The following is a 26,235-nucleotide window of genomic DNA, read 5'->3' on the forward strand; positions in this document are numbered from 1 at the left end:
GAAAACTGCCCTACTACTAGCAATAACCTCAGCTAGAAGAGTCTCAGAGCTACAGGCACTAATGGCAGTGGAACCTTTCATCATTTTTCATCGACAGAGTCTCTCTACAAACTAATCCTTCCTTTATGCCAAAGGTGGTATCCAGTGTGGCCCTAAACCAAACCATTCACTTGCCCACCTTCTTCCCAAATCCCCAGAACAAAGGAGAAAGACTCCTGCACTCTTTGGACATTCACAGGCAATTACGTTACTACTTGGATAAAACTAAAGCTTTCAGAAAAACTGACCAGCTTTTTGTAGCCTATGCTACAGGATCACAAGGAAAAGCTATCTCAAAACAGACCATTTCAAAATGGATAGGACATTGCATACGTTTCTGCAACACACATCATGGGAAACCAGTACCTGCTAACATTAGGTCCCACTCCACCAGGGCTACAGCTACATCAGCAGCCTTTCTCAGAGGAGTGCCAACCAAGGACATTCTGGGAGCTGCTACTTGGAGTTCAGTGCACACCTTCACCAAACGCTATCACCTACCTCTATACTCTAAGACTAGAGCTGGTTTTGCCACTGCAGTTTTGCAGGGCCTACTAGCTTCTTCTAACCCTGTTTGATTCCACCTCCCATCCTTAGCTTTGGGATTCAACCCAAGTGTGATGTCTGCAGCAGGGTAACATGATGAACATAGTACAGTTTTGTACCTACTATAAATGTGGATGTTCGAGTGTTCACCCTGCAGCAGTCCAGGTTACCCTCCCTCCATCCCCTCTGAACTAGCTGAACTTATCTCTACCACTTCTTCCTGTACTACCTCTGTGGTGTATTTGCTTGTGCCTAAGGCTTTTGTTTGATTTTTATATAACCATATATATTTTGCCTACCTATTGGGGGCACTTGACATCTGGGGCAAGAAAAACTGAAGAAAATGGTGTCTGATGCCTCTTAAATACCCCTGGCGCACTGATGTCAGGGAAGAAGCGACAGCAACCGACGCCGGACCAAGACTTTAGAATTCGGGCCGACTGCGGGATCGCCTGATGGCAGGATAACCCAAGTGTGATGACTGCAGCAGGGTGAACACTCTAACATCTACATTTATGGTAGGCACAAAACTGTACTTTATTTAGGATGTAGTCAGTGATGGTTGTGCCGTGTGCGTTGCAGTCAGTGTGTAGAATTTCCAAGACGTGATGCTTGTACCAGTCAGGCTTACTGTGCTTTTCTTTAACTGGACAGGCTGGCCGTGTTGGGAAGTTTAAGATGTGAATGAGGTAAAAGATGTGATACTGAACCCTGTTGACTATGCTGGGTAAGTGGATGGGTGATGTCTTGGATGTAGCAGGGGCATAACTCAGGCTGGTGATCTATGTTAATATGAAGTGTGTGCATAAATTAATGACCTGTATGCTTTGGATGGTATGCATTAATAAAGGTGTTGCCCTCAGGACTGAGGCATACAAGGCGAGTTTCATTTTAAAATGAATGTTAAGAGAATTGAAATGAGTAGGAATTAAATGCTTGTTTTAGCAGTCTGAGATAAGGAAGCCATTTATAGGGAAGAGGGGAGGCTAGGTGAAGTCTTCGGCAGTAAACTTTCATTGGGACTTTAACAGGCAGGCTTTCCTGTATGTAGAGAGGCTAGCTTATGCTGTGGTCATGAATATATATGTACTAAGTGAACAGTAATAACATAAGAGAACTAGAAGACAAGACTGTAGGTGATGGTGTGTGTGTGTGTGTGTGTGTGTGTGTATATATATATATATATATATATATATATATATATCGATAAAAGGGTGATGCAGCATGCGGACGTTATCAAGGAATGGGATTGTAAATGGGAACAGGATTGGAAGAATGATATATCCAGCTTTCACCCCAGACAAACTGTGTAGTATTAGGAAAGGTAAATGTAGATTTATTCTGTCAGAAGTTCTGATAAAGTTTAGAAATCTGCCTAGAAAGCTATAAAGTTACATAATTGGAGTGATAAAGGAATAGCACCTTGTTGCAAAGGACAGAAGCCATTAGACTGCAAAATAATGCATATATAAAATTCCACAGAACTATTTCTGAGGGTTTTAATATTGGACGTTAATATTAATAGCAGTGAAGTAATTAAAAATGGGGAAAAAATGAATCTCTGGTTTTAACAGCTGTATGTGGCCACTTGGTATTTCATCCACACCTTTACCAAGCTTTATTGATTAACCATAATGTTGTGAATGGTGCTACCTCCTAGAACATAGTATTCCAGAAGTCCATCTTCTAAGCTCTTTTTTTCTCCCAACTATCTGACCATTCCAACTTTTTTGTTGACGGGAGGTGGTGCAAGCACACTGTGGACCATTCCTCAAGATAGTTTACTACTTGGAGCTCAGCCTTTCCTTTCGACCTGTCAAGGAGGGTTTTACTAGTTTAACACAGCCATCTTTGGCATAAGAGTTGGTTTGCGAGAGGACACTCCTTTGCAGCTTAAGTCTTCCTCAGTACTCCTGTGGGGGGGGGGGGGGTTCTACTTCCAGCCTTAGCCATTTATTTATTTATTTATTTTTGTCTAGGACATTGTTTTCCAATTTCCTTACCTGTATTTCTGCTTGTAAGGGTCCTTCACTATAGTGGTAGCTTTTCTGTCATTTTGGGCCACTGTCTTAAACTGCACTCACTCAGCATGCAACAGAAATGAGGCTGTCAAGAAGACTTTGACTCACTAATGCAGTAAACCCACCCCGACCCCCCATTTTCTTAAGATGGGTTCTTTTAATCTGTTATCTAAATCAGTTACAGTTAACTTTAAAATTAGGTACGTTGTCACTTGTATGACTAATTGAGGAAGGCTAGTAAATTGAACTGCATTTCATCAAGCCTGGTTTATAAAAAGTGTATTTTTTTCTGTAGGGGTGCTCTGCCCCCTGCATTCTACAGCTTCTCACTTGCATGGTCACATCACAGTTAAGGAAGTTAAATTCCTGAGTTACATCATTATTGTTCAGAAAAAGGCATACATATTCTGTTGAGGAACAGCAAATTCACCATCAGACATATTACATATTAATGTCAAGGCTTTGTCATTTACACTTTGTTTACCATAAAAACTGTGTCCTCTTTAATTTTGAAGGGCTTAGACTTATGTTCTGCTTCATGCTTCACGTAGGTCCTTTTTATTTCTTCTGATGTCTCACTGGATTGTTGTGTAGTAGCATTTTTCTTTTATCTAAGGATAAATTGTATTACTTTGTTGCTTAATTTAAATAATTGAGGTCGTAAGTAAACGTGGAAGCTGTCAGGATTTTTCATTGTAAAAAACTGATAAAAGCCTGTTTCGTTTAGCTGCTTGCTATGATGAAACGATTAAAGATGTATAATGCAGTCATCCCACTTCAGTCAGGTGTTTGTAAAGGTGTTCTGTATTAATTTGTAGTGACTTGGTCCTTTGAGTTTGTCCGTTATTGTGAGTTATACTACCACCCATGATGACTTCTGTAGTTCTATGATGATAGGTCAGTGATGAGATATGTCCCGGGACGTGAACGTTTGTTACAGAAGTTTAATATGTACCTCAACAGTAATTGCAGCAAACGTTGAGTACGACTTGCAGCATTTTACATTGGATGTTACCATGTCTTTTTTTTTTTTTTCTTCAAAGTTGATGCAGAATTTTTTTTCTTCTCAGACACCAAATCCAGAGCTGCCTACAAGGTTAGGAGCGGTTCCTCCCACCATGCCACAGAAGGACCCCCGGGTAAGTAACTTCCTTCTGCATTTACAGTGTTAGCTGATATAGAAGGTGAAGTGGAATTTAAGAAAATGGTTTTCAAAACCCATTTCCCTAAAAATGGAATCTTGGAGAAATGCACTTCAGTGGTAGATCATGGTGTGCAATAATGCCATTACTTTGTGATAGTGGCAGTCTTGGTGTGAAATCAGTGAGTGTAATAATGCCATTACTTCGTCACAGTGGTAATCTTGGTATGAAATCAGTGAGCGTAATAATGCCAGTACTTTGACACAGTGGTAATCTTGGTGTGAAATCAGTGAGTGTAATAATACCATTACTTCATCACAGTGGTAATCATGGTGTGAAATCAGTGAGCAGAATAATGCCTTTACTTTGTCACCACGGTAATCTTGATGTGAAATCATTACCTTGTCACAGTGGTAATCTTGGTGTGAAATCAGTGAGCGTAATAATGTCATTACTTTGTCACAGTGGTAATATTAGTGTGAAATCAGTGAGTGTAATAATGCCATTACTTTGTCACCGTGGTAATCTCTGCAGTATAATTCAGTGCTAAGGAAATCACATACTCATAGTGCTGTTGGCACATATTTCTTGAGAAATCTGTCTTCAGAGAATTTGGCAATACATGCACCTGAAGTAGAGTTGTTTACCACTTAGGGTACATAATAAACGCCCTTGGAGGTCACTAAGAACATTAATAGCAGTGGGTTTGGGACCTCGGTATGAATGACCATGGATGTTTACCTTTTTCAAGGAGAATACACTACTGATTGGTTGTGCGTATGAGTACTGTAGAAGGCAGAGCTTTTCAAGGGTATGCTTAGTATTTAGAAATGGGCATCTTGGAGACTAAATTGAAGGAACTGTTTTCAGATGGGACTGCCATTTTGCAGTTAAACCAGACAGCCTTTTTAGTAGTGTAAGTTTGGTTAGACCATCATTTTATTGACTGGGTCAGTTCCACACGGCATATGCCTATTCGGGGTATGTGTATGGATTAGGAAAGTCTGAACATGACATTTTGGAGACTGCAGTTTGATTTGTGGTATGACTTCTTTAGTAGGCATGCTGCATAGACCGAGGAGTAGTAGCGTTGGACTGGTCTCAAACACTGAATTACAACTCTGTGCCTACTAGCTAGTGCATTTACTATCCATTTATTTGCACTGCACTGACAGGTCGGTTAAGGCTAAACCTCGCTTTTATGAGGAACTGCATTTAGAGTGGCAGGGGGACAACCCAACATAGCTGGTGTGAAGACACCTGTAGAGTGCAGTGCCCATTTGTAGTTCACTTTTTTTGTCATGTTAGTGTTTTTCCCGCAGGCAATTACATGTCCATTTCAGCAACACTGTGCAGTAGATGGTGTGAGTTCAGACCAAGGACATAGGGAACTGCCATTAATGAAGTGAGGGTTGTGACAATTGATTTCGTAATACACATGCTGTTTTGTTTGGGAGTGTTGACATTGCTTGTGATACATAAACTAATGCTGTCACAAAGGCCTGTCAATCAGCACAGACAGCTTTGGTTTATTACCTTAAAAATTTACCTATTTTTTTTTTTTCAACGTGGTGGCAGTCTGAGGTCTACTGCTCTGGAATGGGTGGAGCCCTGTGATGTCAAGTTGATAATCTTCGTGTTTCACTGTTGCAGTCATCACATTTGGTTTATCTGCTTGCAGTAGCCCTCAGTCGGCCTGATTATCAAAGTCTTGAATCCTGTGTCGGTGCTGTCTCATCTTCAGTGACGTCAAGAGTGTAAAGCATGCAGCCGATGCCATTACATCAGTCTTTCTTGCCGTGTGGTGCCTGAAGCAGAAGCAGTTCACAAGTGCCATTCGGCCGACTCCTGAAAATTTAATTTTCGAGTTTCAGAATCGAAGTCTTCAACTAAAGCTAAGTACCCCGTTGGGGAAACTTTTTCTTGCTCTAAACCGATGTCAATAATTGTATTTCTTGTGGAAAGCAAATACCTCATAAGGATTTTCATTTGTACTGTATTCCTTGCCTAGGCCCTGACCACAACGTACCTCGCTGTCGGTTTTGTGCCTTATTTAAACCACAAACTATTCGTCATCTGTATATTTTCGCTTCTAAATATTTTGGTACTCTGTTCAATTATCCAGATATGTCTTCGGTAAGCCACCTGACTACCGACATTCCGAAAAAACGCAAAGATAAAGATAGAGACAGGCCGCCCAAGTCCAAGGCTGCCGACGATGCTTCTCCTAAGCTAGTCGCTAGTTCGCTGGTACTCAGTGAGGTGCTTTCGCAGCCCCTGATACCCACTACTTCAGATTCGCAGGCCTCTACTGAGACCCATTCGGAGTCTGGTATGCCATGAGATGCTTCAAGTGTGGAACCTGCAGATGTCTCTAACTTGGATGGGTCCGGAGCCGCTGTGCAGGCACCGGATTCTGAGGGTGTATTCAGGCCTACTGACTTGCATATTAAACTGATACCATCTTCTTCTTCAAGGCCTAAAACTCAAACCATGCCTAGAAAACAGACGCCCAGACCGCATGGTCAGGCCTCTATGCCTAAAAAAATAAGAATGGCTGAATACCTTTACTTTAATCAGAGGAAGCCAACCTTCCCCCTCTAAGAGACCTAGGACTGAATTTGCTTATGATACTTCTGACTAGAATTCTGAAATGTCTATCTCATCTGATGACCGGGATTTACCCTTATCTACCTATGAGGATTCTGATGCAGAGGACTCTATTCCCTCTGCTTCTCCCTCAGAGGATTTTTCTTTTGGTGAAACCTTGCATACTCTTAGGGAGCATTTTCACTGGGAAAGCAAGGATTACTCTGATTTTAAAAAGAGGCTTAGAGATTTCTTACTCCTGTCCCAACACAGGCCTTTAGCTATCCCTCCTTTGCTGGACATTGTTGACTATGCCTTTTCGGAATCTAGCTTGGCCCCTGACTCTCTACCTCCTGCTCCCAGACAGCCTGATAGATATTACAGGGTTTCTGATTCTCACAAGTTCCTTTTTAAAAATCCTACTGCGGTTCCTGAGACCATTTCACATGGACCCAATGGCATTAAGGCTACTAAAGCCAAAAATCGTACCCCCTCTGATAGAGATTCCAGGGCCCTGGATAGATGGGGTAAGAAGGTATACACCTCTGCAACCTTGGCCATCAGGACCTTAAATTGCCAGTTTCGTATGTTAAAGTATCAGCAGCATATTACCGGATTGCTTAAACAGAAAATGATGTTGATTCCGGATTGTGCTGAAAATAAGGATTTACAGGATTTAATGCATTCTGCAGAACAGGTTGGAAAACATACTTTGCCATGTGGTTTTGATTCACTAGAGGCATCCTGCAGGGCTACTGTCACCGGGTCTGTACTTAGAAGGCATTCTTGGCTTAAGGAGCACTCTTTGCCAGATCATGTTAAAACTAAATTGCTGGATGTTCCCTTAAATCAGGACCGCCTGTTAGGCAACAAAGCTGACGTTGTTCTTAAGATGGAAGAAAAAGCTAAATCTATGCAAACTGTTAAAGATTTCTTACAAGTGCAGCCTCCAAAATTCTGTAGGCATTGGCCTTCAGAAAATTGGTCCTTTCCTGCCCCTTCCAGGCCTTCTCAAGTTCAAACCCAGAACCAGCAGAACACCAAGGCTTCAGTCCAAGGGTATGCACAGGACTAAGCAGTGGTGGCTCCCACTTCCAAATCAGGGAGTAGTAAGACTCCCCCCTATGGTAAGCTGTCTCAATGACTTGACTTTAAAACTTCCAAGCACTTCTCAACCGACTGCTCCTTTAGGGGGAAAGATTGCTCTGCAAGCAAAAACTGTGAACTCATTACCCAGGACAAATGGGTTTTAAACATAATTTCCCAAGGGTACAGATTTCACTCCCATACATTACCAACCCCAAATCAGTGGGCAGAGGCTGAAAAGCAAGTACTCTCTCAAGATTAAAGGCTATTCAGACTGTTCCAGAAGAGGAAAAGGGACAAGGTTTCTACTCAGGACTTTTCCTGGTGTCCAGGAAAGACAACTCATGGCATCTTATCCTGGATCTTTCTATCCTAAACACCTTTTTAGTGATTCCAAAATTCAAGATGCTAACTCTTCATCAGTTCTCTGCACTGCCCTTTGGCTTATCTACTTACACCCAGGGTATTCACAAAGTGCCTAGCTCCAGTCATTACATTTTGCAGGCAAAGAAATTTTCAAATATACCCATACCTGGGCAATTGCCTAATTCAGACAGAAAGCCAGGACATACTTTTGAATCATCTGTCATTTGTACAAAAGGTGCTAACTTGTCTAGGGTACACCATAAACGAAAAGAAATATCTGGTACCATGCCAGCAAATTATATTCATGGGAGCAAGCTTAACACAACTTCCCAGATGTCTTTCCTCACGCCAGAGAAACAAATTAATTTGACAACTTACTTCAGACTAATGGTCACGAAAACCCTGCTATATCTGCAAGGAAAATACTGCAAGCCTTTGGGGTTCATAGCCTCCTGCATTCTACTAATTCCATATGCAAAACTCCATATGAGGAAAGGAAACTAAAATGGTATCTTAAAAAGCCTATGGTGTCAACATTCTCAGGATCTAGAAGCAATGATTCCTATCATCCCTTGCCTACAGTTAGAGTTCCTTTGGTGGGCCGAGGCCTGCCACCAAAACAAGGCACTACCATTCACACTACCCCCTGCCGCCCAAACCCTAACAGACTCATCAAACTATGCATGGGGGGGCACCTGGCAGGGTATTGCATTCAGGGCAAATGGAACCCAAGTCAAATGCACCTGCATATCAATGAAAAAGAAATGTTAGCTGTACAGAATGCTCTGACAGGTTTCAAGGGCCACATTCTTCCAGGACAATTAATGGTAAAGATGGACAACACCACTTCTGTGTGGTACATAAACAAGCAGGGGGGGGGTACCCATTCCTATCCCTTCTGCAGACTAGCCATGGCTCTGTGGAACACAGCCTTGAGCTATGAAGTGCATCTACAGGCTCATTTCCTGCCAGGAAAACTAAATACATTGGCGGATGAACTAAGCAGATTGGCCATGCCAACACTGGTACCCCCTCTTGCGCAGCGCGTCACTGCTGGCTCCATGGCATCTGCCTCAGACCCCTACCCTGTTGTCACAGCAGGAGAACCAGATTCTGCACCCTCAGCTTCAAACCCTGAACCTGGCAGCCTGGCTAATTTACCTGATCCCTCCGTTACCATCCCTCCGTAAACAAGTGTTGGATGCCATTTTGGAGGCAAGAAGGCCTAGTACTAAAAAATCTTATGCTGAAAAATTTAAAAGATTCTGTGCCTGGAACCAAACTCAAAGGATGGACACAGCTGCACCCAGTTTACCTCAGATTCTTCAATATTTAACTGAGATGCTTCACAAGGGCCTTTCTTTTTCCTCCATCAAAATTCATAGATTCATAGGTAAGTACTAGGCTATCTGCCCAGGGGCATTTATAAGCCTAGCCACAGAGTAATGGCTTTCGCCTCCCCATTAGATTAGTAACCTGGGCCTCTGTCTAACAGGGCTCCTAAAGTGATCCCAGGGTAGAACTTACGATTACCCATCCACTCATCAAGATTTCTCTAGAAGAGGGTCAGAGAGGAGCTCTGTCGAGTATGATTTGGGATTCTATCCCAGAGTGAGGGGAGTCGCTGGGACAGGAATGTATCCCTCCAATATGTCCTGTTTATTGTTGTGCATAGGTTCAAGTTGCTAGAACGAGTAGTTCTGAGGGATCTTGTTTTTTTGAGGTGAAGCATGTCCTTTAGTTCAGGGTTTGACATGGCCCTATAGGTCAGGCATAGGTCACCTCTGAGCAGACGGTAAGCGATTGAGAAGAGCTGGAGCTTTTTTAGTCGTGCTTCATAGGGTAATTGTTTAAGGCCCTTAATCCTCTTAGTGAGGTACTTCTGTGGTCTTTCTAGTTGTTGCAGGTGTCTAGTGAGGTACATCCCAGATGGGGCATTGTACTCTATTATGGGCCTAATGAGTGAGGACTGACCCCTGTGGGACTCCGCTTGTGACTGGTTTAAAGTCAGACATATGGCGCCTGCCACTCTTACCGTGTAGGTTCTGTCTGAGAGCCAATTGGCAACCCATCTCGTGACATGGGGGTTGATATTTAAGCTGAGTTTGTCTATGATTCTTGAGTGTGGGATGGTGTCGAGCACCTTAGCGAGGTCCAGATATGCTGTGTAGACCACCTTCCCTTTATCTGTCCCCTTGGTGACTGTTTCAAAGAAGTCGACCAAGTTCAGGAGGCAAGATCTGCCTTTAACAAAGCCAAACTGGGTGGGGTCCAGTGTCTGGAGGTTCCCAATGTCCTTGTTAATGAGCTCCATGACAATGTGTTCCATGGCTTCGCAGACCAAGCTAGTCAAGCTTATAGGGCGATAGTTCCCAGGGTCAGTTGTGGCACCACCTTTGTGGAGTGGTACGACTGTTGCTGTACGCCATTCTTTGGGGGTGCATAGCCTGTAGAGAGGCTGAGTTTGAATAGTGTTTTGAGATGGGGGGTTAGTTCATTTTGAAGCTCGTGTAAGACAACCTGGGATACCATCTGGTCCCATTGATGCTTTGTTTTTGGCCTTTGCAAGGGCTGTCTTTACTATCTGTAGTGCCACATTCTTCTGGGATGGGTGCTAGCATCTTTGGTGGAGGAGGGGGGTGAAGTTTGCACTGAACTTGTCAGCGAGGATGTTGGCAGTGCCGGTTGGTTCAGTGTATTTATGGCCATTAATGCACTAGCTCGGAGCATATCTGAGAGTTTGCCCCTAGACTCTTGACATAATTAAAGAAGGCCTTGTGGTTATCCTTAGAGTCATTGGCTGTTTTTCTTTCGAAGTTGGCCTTGGATGATTTAATGAGGGAGCGCAGTTTTTTACTGAAGTTAATCAGAGATGCCTTCTTATTTTGGCATTTTGTTCTATCTTGCAGGAGTTTCCTCTTTCTGTTGTAAAGTTTATTTATGGCCGGGGTCCACGAGACTGGCTTCCTCTTTTTTGAGGAGTTGGTCTTGGTTTTACTTGGGATGGCTCTGTCCATGCATTCTTGAAGGTGTTCATAGAATGCGCTTGTAAAGGATTCTGCCGATGGGTCATCATTTTCCATTTGATTGGGAGCTTTGAAACTTCCCACCTTGGTCTTGAGGAGTGTGAAGTTGGCTTTAGAGAAGTTTTTTTACCTTGATTTCCTTGACTTGGGGGGGGGGGGGGTTGGGATGTGGATGTCCAGTATGATTAGTTTGTGATCTGATCTTACCAATGACAAGTTTACCTCCGGTGTGGAACATAGGTTCCCCATGTTGGTGATGACCAGGTCCGGTATGTTGTCACCCCTTGTGGGAGTGATGACCAGCTGTTCCAGGGCGTTTGAGTTTATAAACTCAAGGAAGCGTTGGGCTAGGGCGTTAGAGCTTGAGTAGTTTTCCCAGTCAATGTTTGGATAGTTGAAGTCATCCAGTAGCATGGTGTTGGGTAGAATCTTCATACTTTCTAATGTTCTCGGGAATGCTGCGTGAGGGTCCTGAGACAAGGTGGGAGATCTGTAGCAAGCTATAAATTGAACAGTCAATTTACCCGAACTCTGCCGTATTGAAGTCACCAATACTCCATTCAGTACCACCTTCTATCCATTCATCTCTGTCCTCTATTAGCCTATCCGATTTCGATGTGGATTGTGTGGTGCAGAAGTTGTTACAGGCACTGGCGTTTGCAGAATTTTTATCTGTTCCGACCCTAGTGGTTTTCGGAACCGAAAACTGTTCTTCCATTTACTTCTTTTCCTTTTCCAAGCCATACCAATCCGTCAGACCCAGAGGATTTTAACCTTATGATTGTGGTGTGGAGCCATCGTAGCCGATGCCTGCTCCAATGCCATCGGTTCCTTTTACTCAGACTTCCTTGGCACCCATCGAGGAGATTAGGAGCCGACACACGCCAGTCGGATCCAAGGAGGGTAGTCGGACTGACCTGTCTGTTCCAACTTTGCCTCTTTGGGTCTCGGCATGGATGAGTTCGGCTCCTACCTCTGAGTCAAAGCCCACTCTTCCGGTGCCGAGGGAATCAATCAGCTGTTTCTTCGGATCCAGCAGTTCCTTCTCATCGGAGCAGAGGTGCTTTTGAGGCCATGAGGAGAGTAATGTTCCCTAGAATATACACAGCTTGAGGACCAACTACTTGTTCCCCAAAAGCGCCTGTGTCCATTTCTGCCTCACAGATCCCTTTGAAGCATAGAGACCCTGAGCCTCAGGAAGCCCCACTGGGTGGCCCCTGCTCTTCCGAGACCTCACCAGAAGCTCCCACTGATGAGGTTCCCAGGAAGAGAATTTGCAAGAAGCAGCATCTAGACTCCCTGCAGGAGTCTCACGTCTGACACTGACTTAGATGAATCAGAAGGGTCCTCACTATCCCCCTCTGAAGATAGTTCATTCGCAGTTATATTGGAAATCCTTAAGCAGAGGGGTGGCTGGAAGCCCTCCAACCTTACTGAAGATGAGTCTGTCCTCCTGAAAGCTTTTGGGTTTCAGCTCTCCACCTCTTGGGTGTCTCTGCCTTTCAGTCTTATAGAGCTAGTCTCAAAAGGCGTGAGAGTCTCTGGACACCATGTGGAGCCTGTCCCTAGGAAGCCCAATAAATTTATTTCTGTTCCTCATAAGACCTTTCTTATTAAGGGAGTGCCTGTTGCTGCCATGGTGGTGGCGGCAGCCACCAAAAAGGAGATGTCAGAAACTTCTTCCTCTAACCATCTTCCTAACAGAGACTCTAGGAACATGGATAGATACGGGAAGCGCATGTATAGTTCAGCGACTTTTGCCATGCGTTCACTGAACTATCTTACACATTTCACAAGACTGCAAAGAGACCTCCTAAAAGAGCTTGGAGGTGCTCTTAAGGGTATAGTAGCTGAAGGAGCTTCAAACAAGGTTGACTCCCGGCTTGCTATCCTTAATTCCATAGTGAACTCGTCCATGTGTCTGAATCCCGTATGCAGCTGATGGAACGAGTAGGACAGCAGGTACAGGAATTGCTCTCAGGAGACACTCCTGGATGCCCTTATGTTCCTTTGCGGAACCCTTTAAGTCATCCTTTTTCAACACCCCTTTTGATGACTCATCTCTTTTTGGGCCCAAAGTTAAGGAAACTTTGACCAGGTGTGAGCAGGAAGGAAAGACAGTCTGCCATCGGAGTCCATTTTTCCATCCCTACTAGACCCTACCCCAAGGGCAAAAGGGAAGAAAGATGTGGTTCCGAAAAGCACAAGGAGCCTTTCTGAACACGTGGTGAACCCCTCTCCAGGGGCAGAGGAGGGGGCAATAATGGAAGACGCCACCCTCGCGACAGAGGGGGTCCGCAAAACCAGGGCGACCAAAACCAGTTCTTTGGGAAGCCCTACCAGTGCTCCTGAAAGGAGGCCCGACTGTCCTACTCTGGAGGCAGTCGGGGGGGGGGGGTCACTTATCTTTGTATCAAGACACCTAGCTAAAAATAACCAACGACAACTGGGTACAAAGCATAGTTTCCAGAGGATATTTTATTCATTTCGCCACTCTCCTCCACCCCACCCATTGACAACAAAAATCCCGGGCATTCCACCCAGTTACAGGGAACAAGCAACAGTAGAGGTCCAAACGTTGCTAAGAAAGAGTCATCCAACCAATCCCAGCAGACCAGATAGGATCCGGAACTTATTCAAGATTCTTTTTAGTTCCAAAAAATGACAGGGGACTCTAGACCTATTTTGGACCTCAGCAGACTAAACAGGTCTGTCAAGAAAGAGAAGTTTCAGCTGGTCACGCTTCAGTCGATACTTCCCTTCTTAGGAAAAGACAACGGATGTGCTCGATAGATCTCCAAGATGCGTACTACCACATAAAATGGCCAGATCATCTGCGCTTATGGCTGGGAGCCAATCATTGCCAGTTTCGAGCCCTGCCCTTCGGTCTCACTATAGCCCCCAGAGTGTTCACCAAATGTGTGGCAGTGGTCACAGCTCACCTGAGGCGTTTTGGGATTCCAGGTGTTTCCGTACTTAGATGATTGGCTCCTCACCGCCACCACCAGTCGTCAGCTAATACAAGCCAGAGACACCACACTTACTCTTTGCAATCAACTGGGCATTACCATAAACTCAAAAAAATCTGCCTTGTTGTCATCGCAACATATCGTTTTTATCGGAGCAGAATTAGACACCACCACCACCACTTTAAAACTTCCATTAGAAGGGATATCAGTACTCAGCAAATTCAGAATATCATATCCAGAGACAAGGTTCCAGCCTCAGAAGTGCCAAAGTTGTTGGGGATAATAGCAGCTTCAATAATAGTGATTCCTTTTGGTCGCATGCACATGCATATTCTACAGTGGCTGCTGTTCACATAATGGTCTTATCAAGACCTCCTAATGTCTCATCTCATTATTCTAATAAACACATGCTAAAAGGATCTTCAGTGGTGGTTGACCTCTCCAAGTAATGACATGTTGCCCCTTTATCCTACCCTCACCATCGGCCACAGTGACTATGGACGCTTCCCTTATCGGGTGGGGGGGAGGCATTTTCAGGGAAGAACAGCCCAAGGCACATGGACCGAACAAGAGAGACATCTGCATATCAATGTCCTGGAGATGAGAGCAGCACTCCTGGCATTGCAGTACTTTCAGGACTCTCTCCCTCTGGGGACAATTGTGATTCAGACAGACATGGTGGTGGTGTGGTACTTGAACAAACAAGGAGGAACCAGGTCCTATCCTCTTTGTCGAGAGGCCCTAAGAGTATGGCAGTGGGCTATGGCAGTGGGCTACATCCACCCAGCGCTTTCTGATAGCAATGCACATCCCGGGAAAATCCAGCGTGATTGCAGACAAACTGAGTAGGACAATTTTGTTTCCTCACGAGTGGTCCCTCAAAGATATAGCGGAAAGAATATTCCACAGATGGGGCCAGCCTTGCTGTGATCTTTTTGCATCCCCCATGAACACAAAATGCAGAAGCTACTTTGTCCTGATTCCCCCCCCCAGGAGATTCGCCAAGAGATGCACTCGTACACGATTGGTCTCCAGGTCTCCTCTATGTATTCCCACCAATTCCCCTGATACCAGAAGTACTACAGAAAGCAAAAGCCTTGGGAAGGACCATCACTCTAATACACCCTCATTGGCCTAATCAGATTTGGTTCCCCTTCCTTCGACTTCATCTGTTGGAAGAGCCTTGGATTCTGGACTCTGTTCCGGACCTTCTGAAGCATTCGTCGGGGGCTCTTCATTCCTCCCTTCAGTTCCTAAAATTGACAGCTTGGCTGCTCCAATTCCCAACATAGCCCGGTTCCATAACCTCTCAAGCAAAATGCAACATATTTTAAAATCTTGTCATAAATCTGGGCTTCTCAGAATAACATTGATCCTTACCAAGCCTCTCTTTCCTCTATATTAGAATTTTTGACTATGCTTTTCAACAAAGGAGTGGTGGCAGCTACAATTCGTGTACAGCTTGCCGCCATCTCTAATTTTCATCTTGGTACTGAAGGATTTAACATAATGTCACACAAGCTATCCAAAGCTTTTCTCAAAGGGACTTTCCACCTTAGACCACCAGTTAAATCCCCTTATACATGCTTTCCAGTTTTTACTTTTCTGAGTTTCTTTAGATGCCAGTACTGTAGGATGAGATAACGCACTGTTTTCCCAGTAAAGTTTCCCATTGGACTTTTCAGATAATCAAATATCAATAGTAAATAAATAATGGTATTAGTTGCATACTTAATGTGCAAATATGCAAAACTTTATAATCACCTTAAGTATAACTGTGATATAGTTGTACAGGAAGTGGTTAATCATGGTGAGAAAGGAGATTCCCTCCACATAGCATAAAGGGCACTGGGTAATTGTAGTAACCAAGGGGGACATACGGCCCAAGGAGTACATTTACTAGTTGGACTTTTTGAAAGATTAACACTTTTTACTTGCTTCCCTTTCCCCATAAATGGTGCAGATCTGGAGGATTGTTATAGGGGTGTAGGGAAGTACAGCCCCCGCCACACCCAGGTTAGACTTGGCAAGGTCCTTTGAGAAATAGAGAAGCCCATTCAAAAATATGAAGTACTCAAACAAATTACACGTGCCATAGGATGTCTTCTGTTTGTGGAGCTTTTTTTCCTTTGTCTCACTCTGAAAATGGACTTTGTCTACTAGGATTAACCTGGTTAACACAGCATGTTTAGATAAATGTTTTTATTGTTTCTGGAATAGTGGGTAAACTGCAGAGCATGGCCTTACAAAGTTCTGGGGCACTCAAGTATAATAGGTCTTGTAGTAAAACTCCAGACAGACAGGTAATGACTTAATGAGATCTCTTTTTGGGGCTTATTTACAATTTGTATTGAGAACAGCATTTTGGGTGCCGATATGAAATGATCTAGAGTGAAACCACAGGAGGCAGAGGAGCAGGATTATTTGTGTATTTATATTTTATGTTTGTGGATGACTGTCAAGCTTACAACCTACTGGCCCTCATCAAGTTTGATTGCTGTAACATTTGACTCTGTGCGGGTGTGTGTGTGTGCGCGTGGCTACTTGGTAACATTAACTTTAAGTGACTGGTCAGAACTCCTTCATTCAGATTTTTTTACAGAAGTTCTACAAGATTTTATTGTGGTCTGAAAGCTGCTGTTATTTTGAATAAGTAGATGTTGCCCTTGAATAGAAAGTACTTGTTCTTACAAGTGACTTTATAAATACAATTACTTCAGACGCACAGTAGTTTTGACACTAAGTATATTTGGTTGGCAATGCTGTTTTCCAGCTCACTTGTTGAACTGTGGAGTTGCCCAGCTGTACAGTAATAAACAGGTTATACAATACAAAGTAGGTCAGTTTAGCCTGTGAAGTCTAGCCACTGGTGTCCCACTTGTATATCATACTAATTACCCATCTTCCCACAAGGGTTAGACCTGTGATAAATGTGCAGTTTCCTTTCCATTCTTCTAAAGTAGTGATTGATGATCGTTTTAAAGAACTTGGGAGTGTTTCACATTAGAGACTACAGTACGTGTCTCAAAGATGTCCCAGAACTGCTGAGGTTTTTCAAGTTTGGAAAGGTACATGATGAAGGGAGCCTTGTATTCTTGCATGTGCTTTATGAGGGACTATTAGAAGGGAATGATGACTTCTCTTGATCGAGAAGATGCCCTTAGTAATCAGTTAGGTGAGGCAGGAGGATATGCTAATGATGGTTTGGACTGTACAATATGCCATTAAATTCTGCATTTTATTTTGATTCTTAATAGTGAGTTTTTCCTCCACTCTTATCTTAGTAATTGGATTTCAGTGGGCAGGGTTTTCTGGAGAAGAGAGAGAGAAGGATTTAGTCTGCCAGAGAAGTCAAGGGTACTGAGACTTTATCTTTTTGGTGAAAAAACACTGAGATCTGCAAAGGTGGTTTGGGTGCTTAGTGAGGTACATGGCCAAGGTAGTACTGTATTCAGTGATGGGCCTAATATTGGAGAAATTAAGTGAGGCTGTAACTTTTCTGGATCTTGGGAGATAACATGAAGGGCAAGCTGTGCAAAGATTAAGGATTTTTTAAATATAGTGGAGATATGGTGGTTAAAAGATAATTGTTTTATTAATACAGGTATCCAAGTCCTTGATGTTTGTGACTTTACTATAACATTTTGCATATCAAAAAGGGATTTGATGACTGCCCTTACTATACAATCATCAAATTTGGTTAGCCTTAGTTCATTGAGATCAGCTTTCATGTCGAAGTGTATACCAAAGAGGAGGGGGCCCCTTGACAGAGCTGTGCAGAACACTGCTAGTTGCATTTTATTCTTTTTAGAGCTAATATTCCTGATCTTGGTGGTATTGCTTCTGTCAGATAGCCAGCTACCTATCCAGTAAACTGTGTGATTGGTTAATGTTGAGTTGAGATAATTTTATCAGTATTCTCTGCATACGGAATTGTGGTGAAGGCTTTGGAAATGTTCAGGTAGGCAATATGAACTTCATGACCTTTTTCCGTGGTCTTGATAACCCTTTGTGGAAGTCATCCAAGGTAAGTAGGCAGTGAACAGGCTACCAATTCATGTTAAACAGAGCATCTCTACGAACTATTCAAGAGGAACCTGGACAAGTGGATGGGGCACCATAAATTCTTACTGGGGAGATAGCACCCACAACACTCCTGGACATGGACAATCATCACTAAATGCAATCTTGGGTATTGACTAGCATTTTCATGGTGTTACATTGAGATGACGCTGCTAGGCTTAAAATGGCCTCCGGGTCGATAGCCAAGTAATTTCTTATGATTCTGTTGATGGTGCCTAGGATGACATTGTATATCTGGTAAAGTAAAAATGGTAATACAAACTTCTGGACAGTTCCACTGGTTTTGACTGAAAATAGTTTTCTTGAGACAAAAATGTTACAACAGTGTCTGGTCGGGATTTTACAACCTCACATTTACAAACACATCAAGGGTCTCGGCAGTAGTTCTGTGTACATTGAAGAATCGCTCAACTGTAGGAATTTTAACGGTTAGAACTTTTAAAAAAAAAAAAAGTAGCCTGATGGGAGTTAATGTACTTTACAATTGTATTATTTCAGATAATTTTTCAAAACCTTTTGCGTTTTGATACCCCCTTGGGGAGACACGCACTCAAAGAAAGTTACATTTGAGGCTGAACGTGTTACTGCCGGAATTCTTTTACAAAAATTGCACCACAGATAAACTTATAACATTGCCAAGCAAGGACCTTGTGATGTCCTATTCCTCTGTTGCAGTATTCTTGGTGTGGGATTTCCTGCATTCAGACGATTCGTGCGTCTGCTCCTGTACAAAAGTTTCAGCTTGGCTATTGCGGCTGCGTGGGACGTCACACGTAGGGCCATAAACCAGGGACCTTATGTGTGACGTCTGCATGCACAATCCTCAGAACTTTTCTGCCGCAGATGACATCGTACAATCACTCTCCAGATGTCTGATCGACTGTAGATAAGTAACCCATTGGGTTTTTGTATTTCTAATATTTTACCGATCTTTCACATTGCTTTCACTTGATGTCAGGTAAAAAGGGAAAGTGCCAATGCGGGCACCAAATTCCCCATAAGGACGCCCATGACAAATGCGTTTTCTGCTTAGACCGGGAACACGACCATAACGCCTGCCCTATTTGTAAGTCATTTGTGCCTAAGACCTTACGTAGCCATCTGGCAATTTTAAACCTTTACTTAGAAAACCAACGTTTCAAACGGCTGGCTCTCAGGATGGATCCCGCTAAGGAGGCTGCCCAAGAATCTCCACGTAAGAAGGCCAAGATGCCTAGGCCTTCATCGCTTGCCACTTCGCACCCGGATGCCCCGCCAACTACCGATGTAGGAGTTGAGTGTTAAGTGAATCCGTCGGCTCCATTGACCTCCTTCGTGGAGGCCGCTGTACAGCCTATGTCTGGCACGTCCATGGAGCTTTCCTCAGACACCGAAGTTTGTCTATGTCGAGGGGGAACCAGATTTGGCGGTTCCTTTGACCGGGATCCAGACCTCAGATACAACCACTACAAAACCCAACACTAGATTGACTCCAACCAAAAAGAAGCAGAAAACTAAACATATTACGCCTGCTTCTGAAGCCCCTCCAGACTGGGAGGCCTTCACCTCCTCTATTATGCAGGCATTTATGACCCTTAGGCCTTCTGCCTCACCCACAACTACATTGCATCTGCTAAGCCCTACACCTACTTCTGCTTCTTCTATTCCCATGGTTCCCTTCCTTGAGGAAGAAGAACATGAATCTACCTACTCTTCCTCGGATGAATCCATCTCTTATGCATCTCAGATTGCTTCTCCCAAGGAATGTTATTCTCCTGATGAGGATTCTGTGGAAGGGGATTCTCCACCTGAAGACATTACATTTGGTGAAACCATCACCAAAAATGAAAGACTATTTCAAATGGGATACTTCCCAAATGAAGAAACCCAAAAAAGGTACTTTGAATGGCTGCAAGTGGAGTCCCCCTCCCCTTCAGCTGTACCCCCTGTTCTTATTGCATACTTGGATGCCTTCACTGCAGCCTCTAGAACTCCTGACTCACAGCCTCCTGCACCTAAACACCCAGACTACTTCTACAAGGTGCCAGAGGAACAACAATTCCACATAAAGCCACTTTTAACAGACCCAGCAGTGATTGCCACTGCCCCTGATAAACAGTCTAGGTTATCATCTTCTGCCTCCCTATTGCCCACGGATAAAGATAGCAAGTTCATGGATAAGATGGGCAAGAAGGTGTACACTTCCTCCACTTTGCCCTTCAGAGTCATTAACTGTCAAACACACATGACCAAGTATGCCCTAGACTTAGGATCCCAAGTCACCTCTATGCTGGCTTCAATTCCTGACAGTTCCATTAAAACGGATATCTCCTCCAAATTGTCCTTAGCCCTACAAGTGGCTAGACACTCTATACAATGCTGCAGAAGCTTCTGCTTGCTCTGCAGCATCAGCATCTGTCCTTAGGAGATATTCCTGGCTTAGACTACAGAATCTGCCAGAGGACTTCAAGTCCAAAATCTTGGACACCCCCTGGATCAAAACTTCCTCTTTGGAAAGCAGTCTGCAGACCTATTTAAGAATCTGCAAGAAAAAGGCAAAGAATTACAGTATGTTAAACATCTCCTAGTATCCCCTATACCCAAATTTTATAGGAACTACTCAGCTAAGACTACCTTTGTTAGGCATAATCCGCATTCTGCTGCCTCCTCCTCCAGACATAGAAGAGGAACTAGAAGACATTCCGCATCTATGCCCACTGGCCCACCTCCTCAGCCTAGACGGCCCTTTCAGGACAGGGGAGGTCCCAATAATAGTACCCTCTCAGCTCGCCTTACCCACTGTTTCTCTTTCTGGCAGAAATTCACCACAGACCAATGGGTCTTGACCATGATTCAAAAAGGATATTTTCTGTCCTGGAAACAAATTCCCCCCTGGAAAGGCATTCCATTTCCCCCCAAAAAAAAATGCCATCGCCTTCCACAAATTCTGTCAGACCTGCAACAACAAGGCACAATAGAGCCTTTTCCCACAGGACCAGAAGGTAAGGGATTCTACTCCCGTCTGTTCCTGGTCCCTCGAAAGGACAGTCCCTGGAGACCCTTTTTGGATTTCTCCTTCCTAAACCTTTACCTGCAGGTACCATCCTTCAAAATGCTGTCACTTCCCACTCTCTTACCCATCATACTCTCAAATGCTTTCTTGGTCACCTTGGACCTAAAAGATGCTTACCTGCACATTCCCATCAGGTCCTCACACAGACTTTTCCTGCATTTCTTTGGGCCATCTTCGCACTTCCAATTTACAGCCTTGCCCTTTGACTTATCCACTGCCCCAAGAGTGTTTACAAAGTGCCTAGCACCAGCCATTGCCTTCTGCAGGATCCAAGGAATCCAGATTTACCCATATCTGGATGACATCCTTATCCTAACAGTCAGAAGATTCCTTTTTAAGACATATACACTTCACTATGTCCCTACTACAAAGTCTAGGGTTCACCCCAAACCTCAAGAAGCCCCCCCGAACCCTGACCAAGGACAAGATATTCCTAGGTTGCAGAATCAATACAGAACTAATGAAAGCCTTTCTCCCACACAACAAGGTTCTATCTCTAACTTCCCACTTCCAGGAAGTCTTGTTCTCCCAGACAGTCACTGCAAGGCAATTCTGTCTACTCCTGGGAGTGATGGCAGCAACCATTCCCATGCTACCATTGACCAGAAATGCATATGCGAAAACTGCAGTGGTACCTCAAAAATATCTGGTCATAACACCAGAGTCACTTGGAACAAGTTTTCCCCCTTCTTCCCTGTTTAAAGAAGGGAAATCATTTGGTGGATCCAACAAGTACAACTAGACCTGGGGCTTCCACTGCAGCCCCCTCAACCCACATAAATATTGCATACAGATGCCTCAGACTCAGGTTGGGGAGCCACCTTGCATTCTTAGAGCCCAAGCCCAGTGGCAACCTCCCATGAAAACCACACACATCAATGTAAAGGAGATGACAGCAGTTCTTTTAGCTCTACAGACCTTCCTACCCCTACTACTACCAGGTCCTCCTCTGATAGTGACGGGCAATACCTCTGTAATGTGGTACATGAAGAAACAGGGAGGCACCAAGGCATACCAATTGTGCAGGCTAGCCCTACTAATTTGGGACCCAGCATCCCAGCGCAACCTATCCCTGCAGGCCAACTACATCCCTTCGCAGGACAAGCAAGCAACAGACCTCCTGAGCAGAACTTCCTCTCCACAACACGAATAGATGTTGGACAGGACGGTCTTCCTAGACATAGTCCACTGCTGGGGCACTCCACAAATAGACCCATTTGCCTCCCCCCAGAACAGGCAGCTACAGACTTTCTGCACAAAGACTTACTCCCCCAAGCCTGGAGAGTAGATGCCTTCAGTTTCACCTGGGAGGGGAAGGTCCTGTATGCCCCCCCCTTCCCTCTGATTCCTAAAGTCCTTCTGAAAATCAGAAAGGACAAACTAAAAATCTTGCTAGTGACTCCCTACTGGCCAAGGCAGCACTGGTTCCCCCTTCTACACAGTTTAGCCAAGCACAGTCACTGCAAGTTACCCCACAAGGTGGACCTTCTGACACAAGACAAAGGAACTCTCCTACACCCACACTTGCAAATGCTGTCCTTGACACTGTGGGTGATAAATTACTAACCTCATTCAGACACCACTATTCAGAGGACGTGGTATCAGTCCTGACGGAGGCCAGGAAACCCACTACTAGAAAATCATACCTTGCTAAATGGGAAAGGTTTACTTGGTGGTGTCTGTTACAGGAAAGGGACCCTTATGAGGCTGACCCCCCCCTGTCCTCTCATATAGGTGTCAACTTGTAAAAGGTGGACTTTCCTATTCATCAGTGAAAGTGCACCACTCCACATTGTCAGCCTGCTTTACCAGTAGATCATCCCTTGTTAGCCAGGCTACGTGTGAAACTCTTCCTTAAAGGGGTCTTAGACATCAGACCACCTAAGAAACCTATCCCTCCTCCATGGGACCTAAATTTCATCCTGGAAAAACTCACCCAGCCCCCTTTGAACCAGCTAATACAGCTTCTCTACAGTTTTGTGCTTGGAAAACAGTACTGTTAGTGGCTATTACCTCTGCCAGAAGGGTTTCCGAGCTACAAGCCTTAATGGCATGCTCACCTTACACCATTTTTCATAGGGACAGGGTCACTCTGAGAACTAACCCTTCCTTTATGCCTAAGAGAGTCAATGACTCCTCTCTAAATCAATTCATTCACCTATCCAATTTGTTTCCCTCTCCCATTAACCAAGGAGAGAGGATACTCCACTCCCTAGATATCCACAGGCAACTGAGATTTTACCTGGACAAGACAAAAGACATTAGGAAATCCAAACAACTCTTTTTATCTTTCCGTCCCAGGGCATTGGGCAAGGCAGTCACCAAACAGACCATTGCATCCTGGATTAGAAAGGCAATTGGTTTCTGCTACTCACACCACGGGAAAACAAACTCCAGTTGGGGTTAAGGCACACTCCACAAGAGCAGTGGCCACTTCCAAGGCCTTCCAAAAAGGCATGGTCACAGCTTCCATTATGGAAGCAGCTACATGGTCCACTATCCACACTTTCACCAAACATTACAAACTGGACCAAATTTCCAATGCACGTGCAGGGTTTGCCAGGGCAATCCTCCAAGTCTTTGTGGAATCATCTTCTGCAACCGCCACCCTTTCATCAAACGAAGCTGTGGTACTTTTCCCACACCAAGAATACTGCAACATAGGAATAGAAGGACATAGAATAGTTGTGTAAAATCTTACCATAACCATAGATGTCCTTGTCTTCCATGTTGTAGTATTCCCTGATGGTGCCTCTCCATTACGGAAGAGACCCAGTGCCTTTTACATGTCACCTTTGGCAGCCTATCCTGTTGGGCCATCTACTTTGCCTGCTTAACTTCAAGTTCTGAGGATTGTGCGTGCAGATGTCACACACAAGGTTCCTGGTTTATGGCCCTACGTGTGACGTCCCACGCAGCTGCAACAGCCAAGCTGAAGCTTTTGTATAGGAGCCGACGTACGGGTAGGCTGAAGGCAGGAAATCCCACACCAAGAATACTCTAACATGGAAGAGGGACATGTATGGTTATGGTAAGATTTTACACAACTTTTCTTTTCCAGTTACTTACTTTTTCCTTTTACAGAACTGCATTACTGATTAAGTATACAGGAAATCCTTGTGACATGCATTGGTTCATTTCTAACTTCGTGGGTGTTTTCTCCTGACATATTTAGTCTTCTCTTTCTTGCAGCACATTGCACTCTTCAGTGCCCTGTGTTCCTGTCGGTGCCCCTGTTACTAACCTTTTAATGCAGTTACTGTGCCTCTTAAACCCCCCCCCCAAAAAAAAAAAAAGTAACTGCTAATGTCTTTGGGTTTTGAATAAGTTTCTTTTGTCCACACAACTGACTTCTTTACAATTTTATCTTGAGGATGAAAAACCGAAGGAAGTAGAGGAATTTGTTAGGGATTCGGCAACAGTCTGCTGCGCAGTGATCAATATGGGGTTGACTTTTGTGGTGGTTGTTAGTGGCAGAACTCCTGAATCACAAATTTTTCTCTGTCTCTCAGTAAAGTTGGAGTTTAAAAAGAGTTGTGCTGTCTGTAAATGACTTTTGTTTGCAATGCAGATGAGATTTGCTGAGTTCTGTTTTTACCCTAAATTGAATTGGGTAAGTGGTTCAGTAGTCCATATCTGGAGAGCTCATCTAGAGCACTGTGCACCATACATACGTATCTTCAAAATTCTGATAGGAGAAGGACACAGTATCCCTCTGTTGGGCATTGTGTAGGGCATGTTGGTATGCCGTTGAACTGGGTTAGCCATATTTCTCGTTTTCTGTCCAGTTGAGTGGACCAATGAATCTCTGCAGAATGTGACTGAGTTATTACCACAATAGTTTACCCACTGCCTTCCAGTTCTGTGCTTCCCTGCATTGTGTTTCTTTGCCTACTGAATCATCAGGCTGCCTGCTGCTTTCATCCTTGGACAGTGTTTGCATTCATGGGAGTATGCAAGGAAGGGACTTAAGGCCCATGAGCTACTGTGCAGGCATTGTGTAAAAAGGAGTGTCGCACATGCAACAGATGGGCTGCAGTTCTCATCATTTCACAATTGTTACATTCATGGCTGTCTAAGGAAGGGAATTAAGCTATCACCACAAGTCTCTCTGAAGTACTGTAACAGGTACTGTATGCTTGCATCAAAAGGGGGTTGTAGTTTTCACCCTCTGGCAGTGATATGTAGGGAATGGACTTAAGACTTTCACTTGGGGCACACTCAGACAGTAAGGGTGCCATATAGAAAGGCTTGCGTGTGCATCAAGGGTTGTTTGCAGATTATTTTTGTATAGGTCACTAGGGCAGTTGTAAAGTTGGGGAACTCTGTTGCAAGTTGAGGTCGTACTTTTGGCCAGGCATTTAAACTGAGCATCCTTTGACCTCACCTGTGATGACCTTCACCTCAGATCCCCCCCCCCCCCGTATGTGGTTTAATGGTGATATTGCCCTGTGACTTCCAGTGTCCTCCTATTTACTGGTTTCAGTATTCCTTACATCTGGGATTCCATGCATCTGGTAACATAGGGCATAAAGATGATGTACCATCCTCTTGCCAACGCATCTCCTTATTGTCTGGCAGAATGCCCGCATCCTGTTTGCTGGTTTCCAAGTTATTGTAGATAGTGCATCCAAGCAGGGTAAATGCCAGTGTGGGAGACAGATTCCCCATAAAGACCACCACAAACAGTGTTTATTTTGCCTAGACTCCTCACTATCACTCGTCCTGTTTTATCTGTCAGGCTTTCATACTGAAGACTCTGAGTAGTATGCTTTCGCCTCTGGCATTTATGGAGAATCAGAAACATAAGCTTCTCACTAAGGATACTAATGAAGGAAACTTCCCACCTCACGGGTCAGCTGTCAGGGAAGAAGTTCAAGAAACCAAGACCGGAATTTTCCACTGTCGAGCCTCCGCCGGACGTTCCTCCCTAGCTGAGTAAGAACCCGGGGGCCTGCCCAGCTTTTATCAGATTCCTTTGCCACGACCGGGTTGGAGGCCGGCAGGAATCCAGCTTTCAGCATGTCTAATGAAGCATTACAGATGTTCAGGGGGAACCACAGTTGATTATTTCCAAGAGACCTAGGGGTGTTCCTCAAATTTTAGTTAGGACAGAAGTCCCTACTACTGTTGTTGAATGCTGTCCTGAGTCAGCCCTCCAGGTTTTACTGGGAAGATGTCCCATTTAAAGAAAAAAAGAAAAAAAAGAAAGAAAAATTTCTCCTGCTCCTAGGAATCCTCCGTGAATGGCAGGCCTTCATTCAGAGTTTGTTTAATGCTTTGATGGCATTGAAATCTACTCTGGGTTTTTGTTCC

At 44.2% G+C, this 26,235-nt stretch overlaps 1 protein-coding gene across 5 annotated transcripts in view; it reads left to right on the plus strand.

Moving 5' to 3' along the window:
* The window catches only part of FBRS (fibrosin), a 1,655,257-nt gene that overhangs the window by 1,079,523 nt on the left and 549,499 nt on the right, over positions 1 to 26,235 (plus strand). For all 5 annotated transcript variants that reach the window (XM_044086630.1, XM_044086634.1, XM_044086633.1 and 2 more), the window contains one exon: positions 3,677 to 3,745. In XM_044086630.1, the coding sequence (XP_043942565.1) occupies positions 3,677 to 3,745 (69 nt within the window). The remainder of the gene's footprint in view (positions 1 to 3,676; positions 3,746 to 26,235) is intronic.

The sequence above is a fragment of the Protopterus annectens genome, chromosome 10.part0 (assembly GCF_019279795.1).
Source record: "Protopterus annectens isolate FY-2018-M chromosome 10.part0, PAN1.0, whole genome shotgun sequence".
Taxonomy (NCBI): Eukaryota; Metazoa; Chordata; order Ceratodontiformes; family Protopteridae; genus Protopterus; species Protopterus annectens.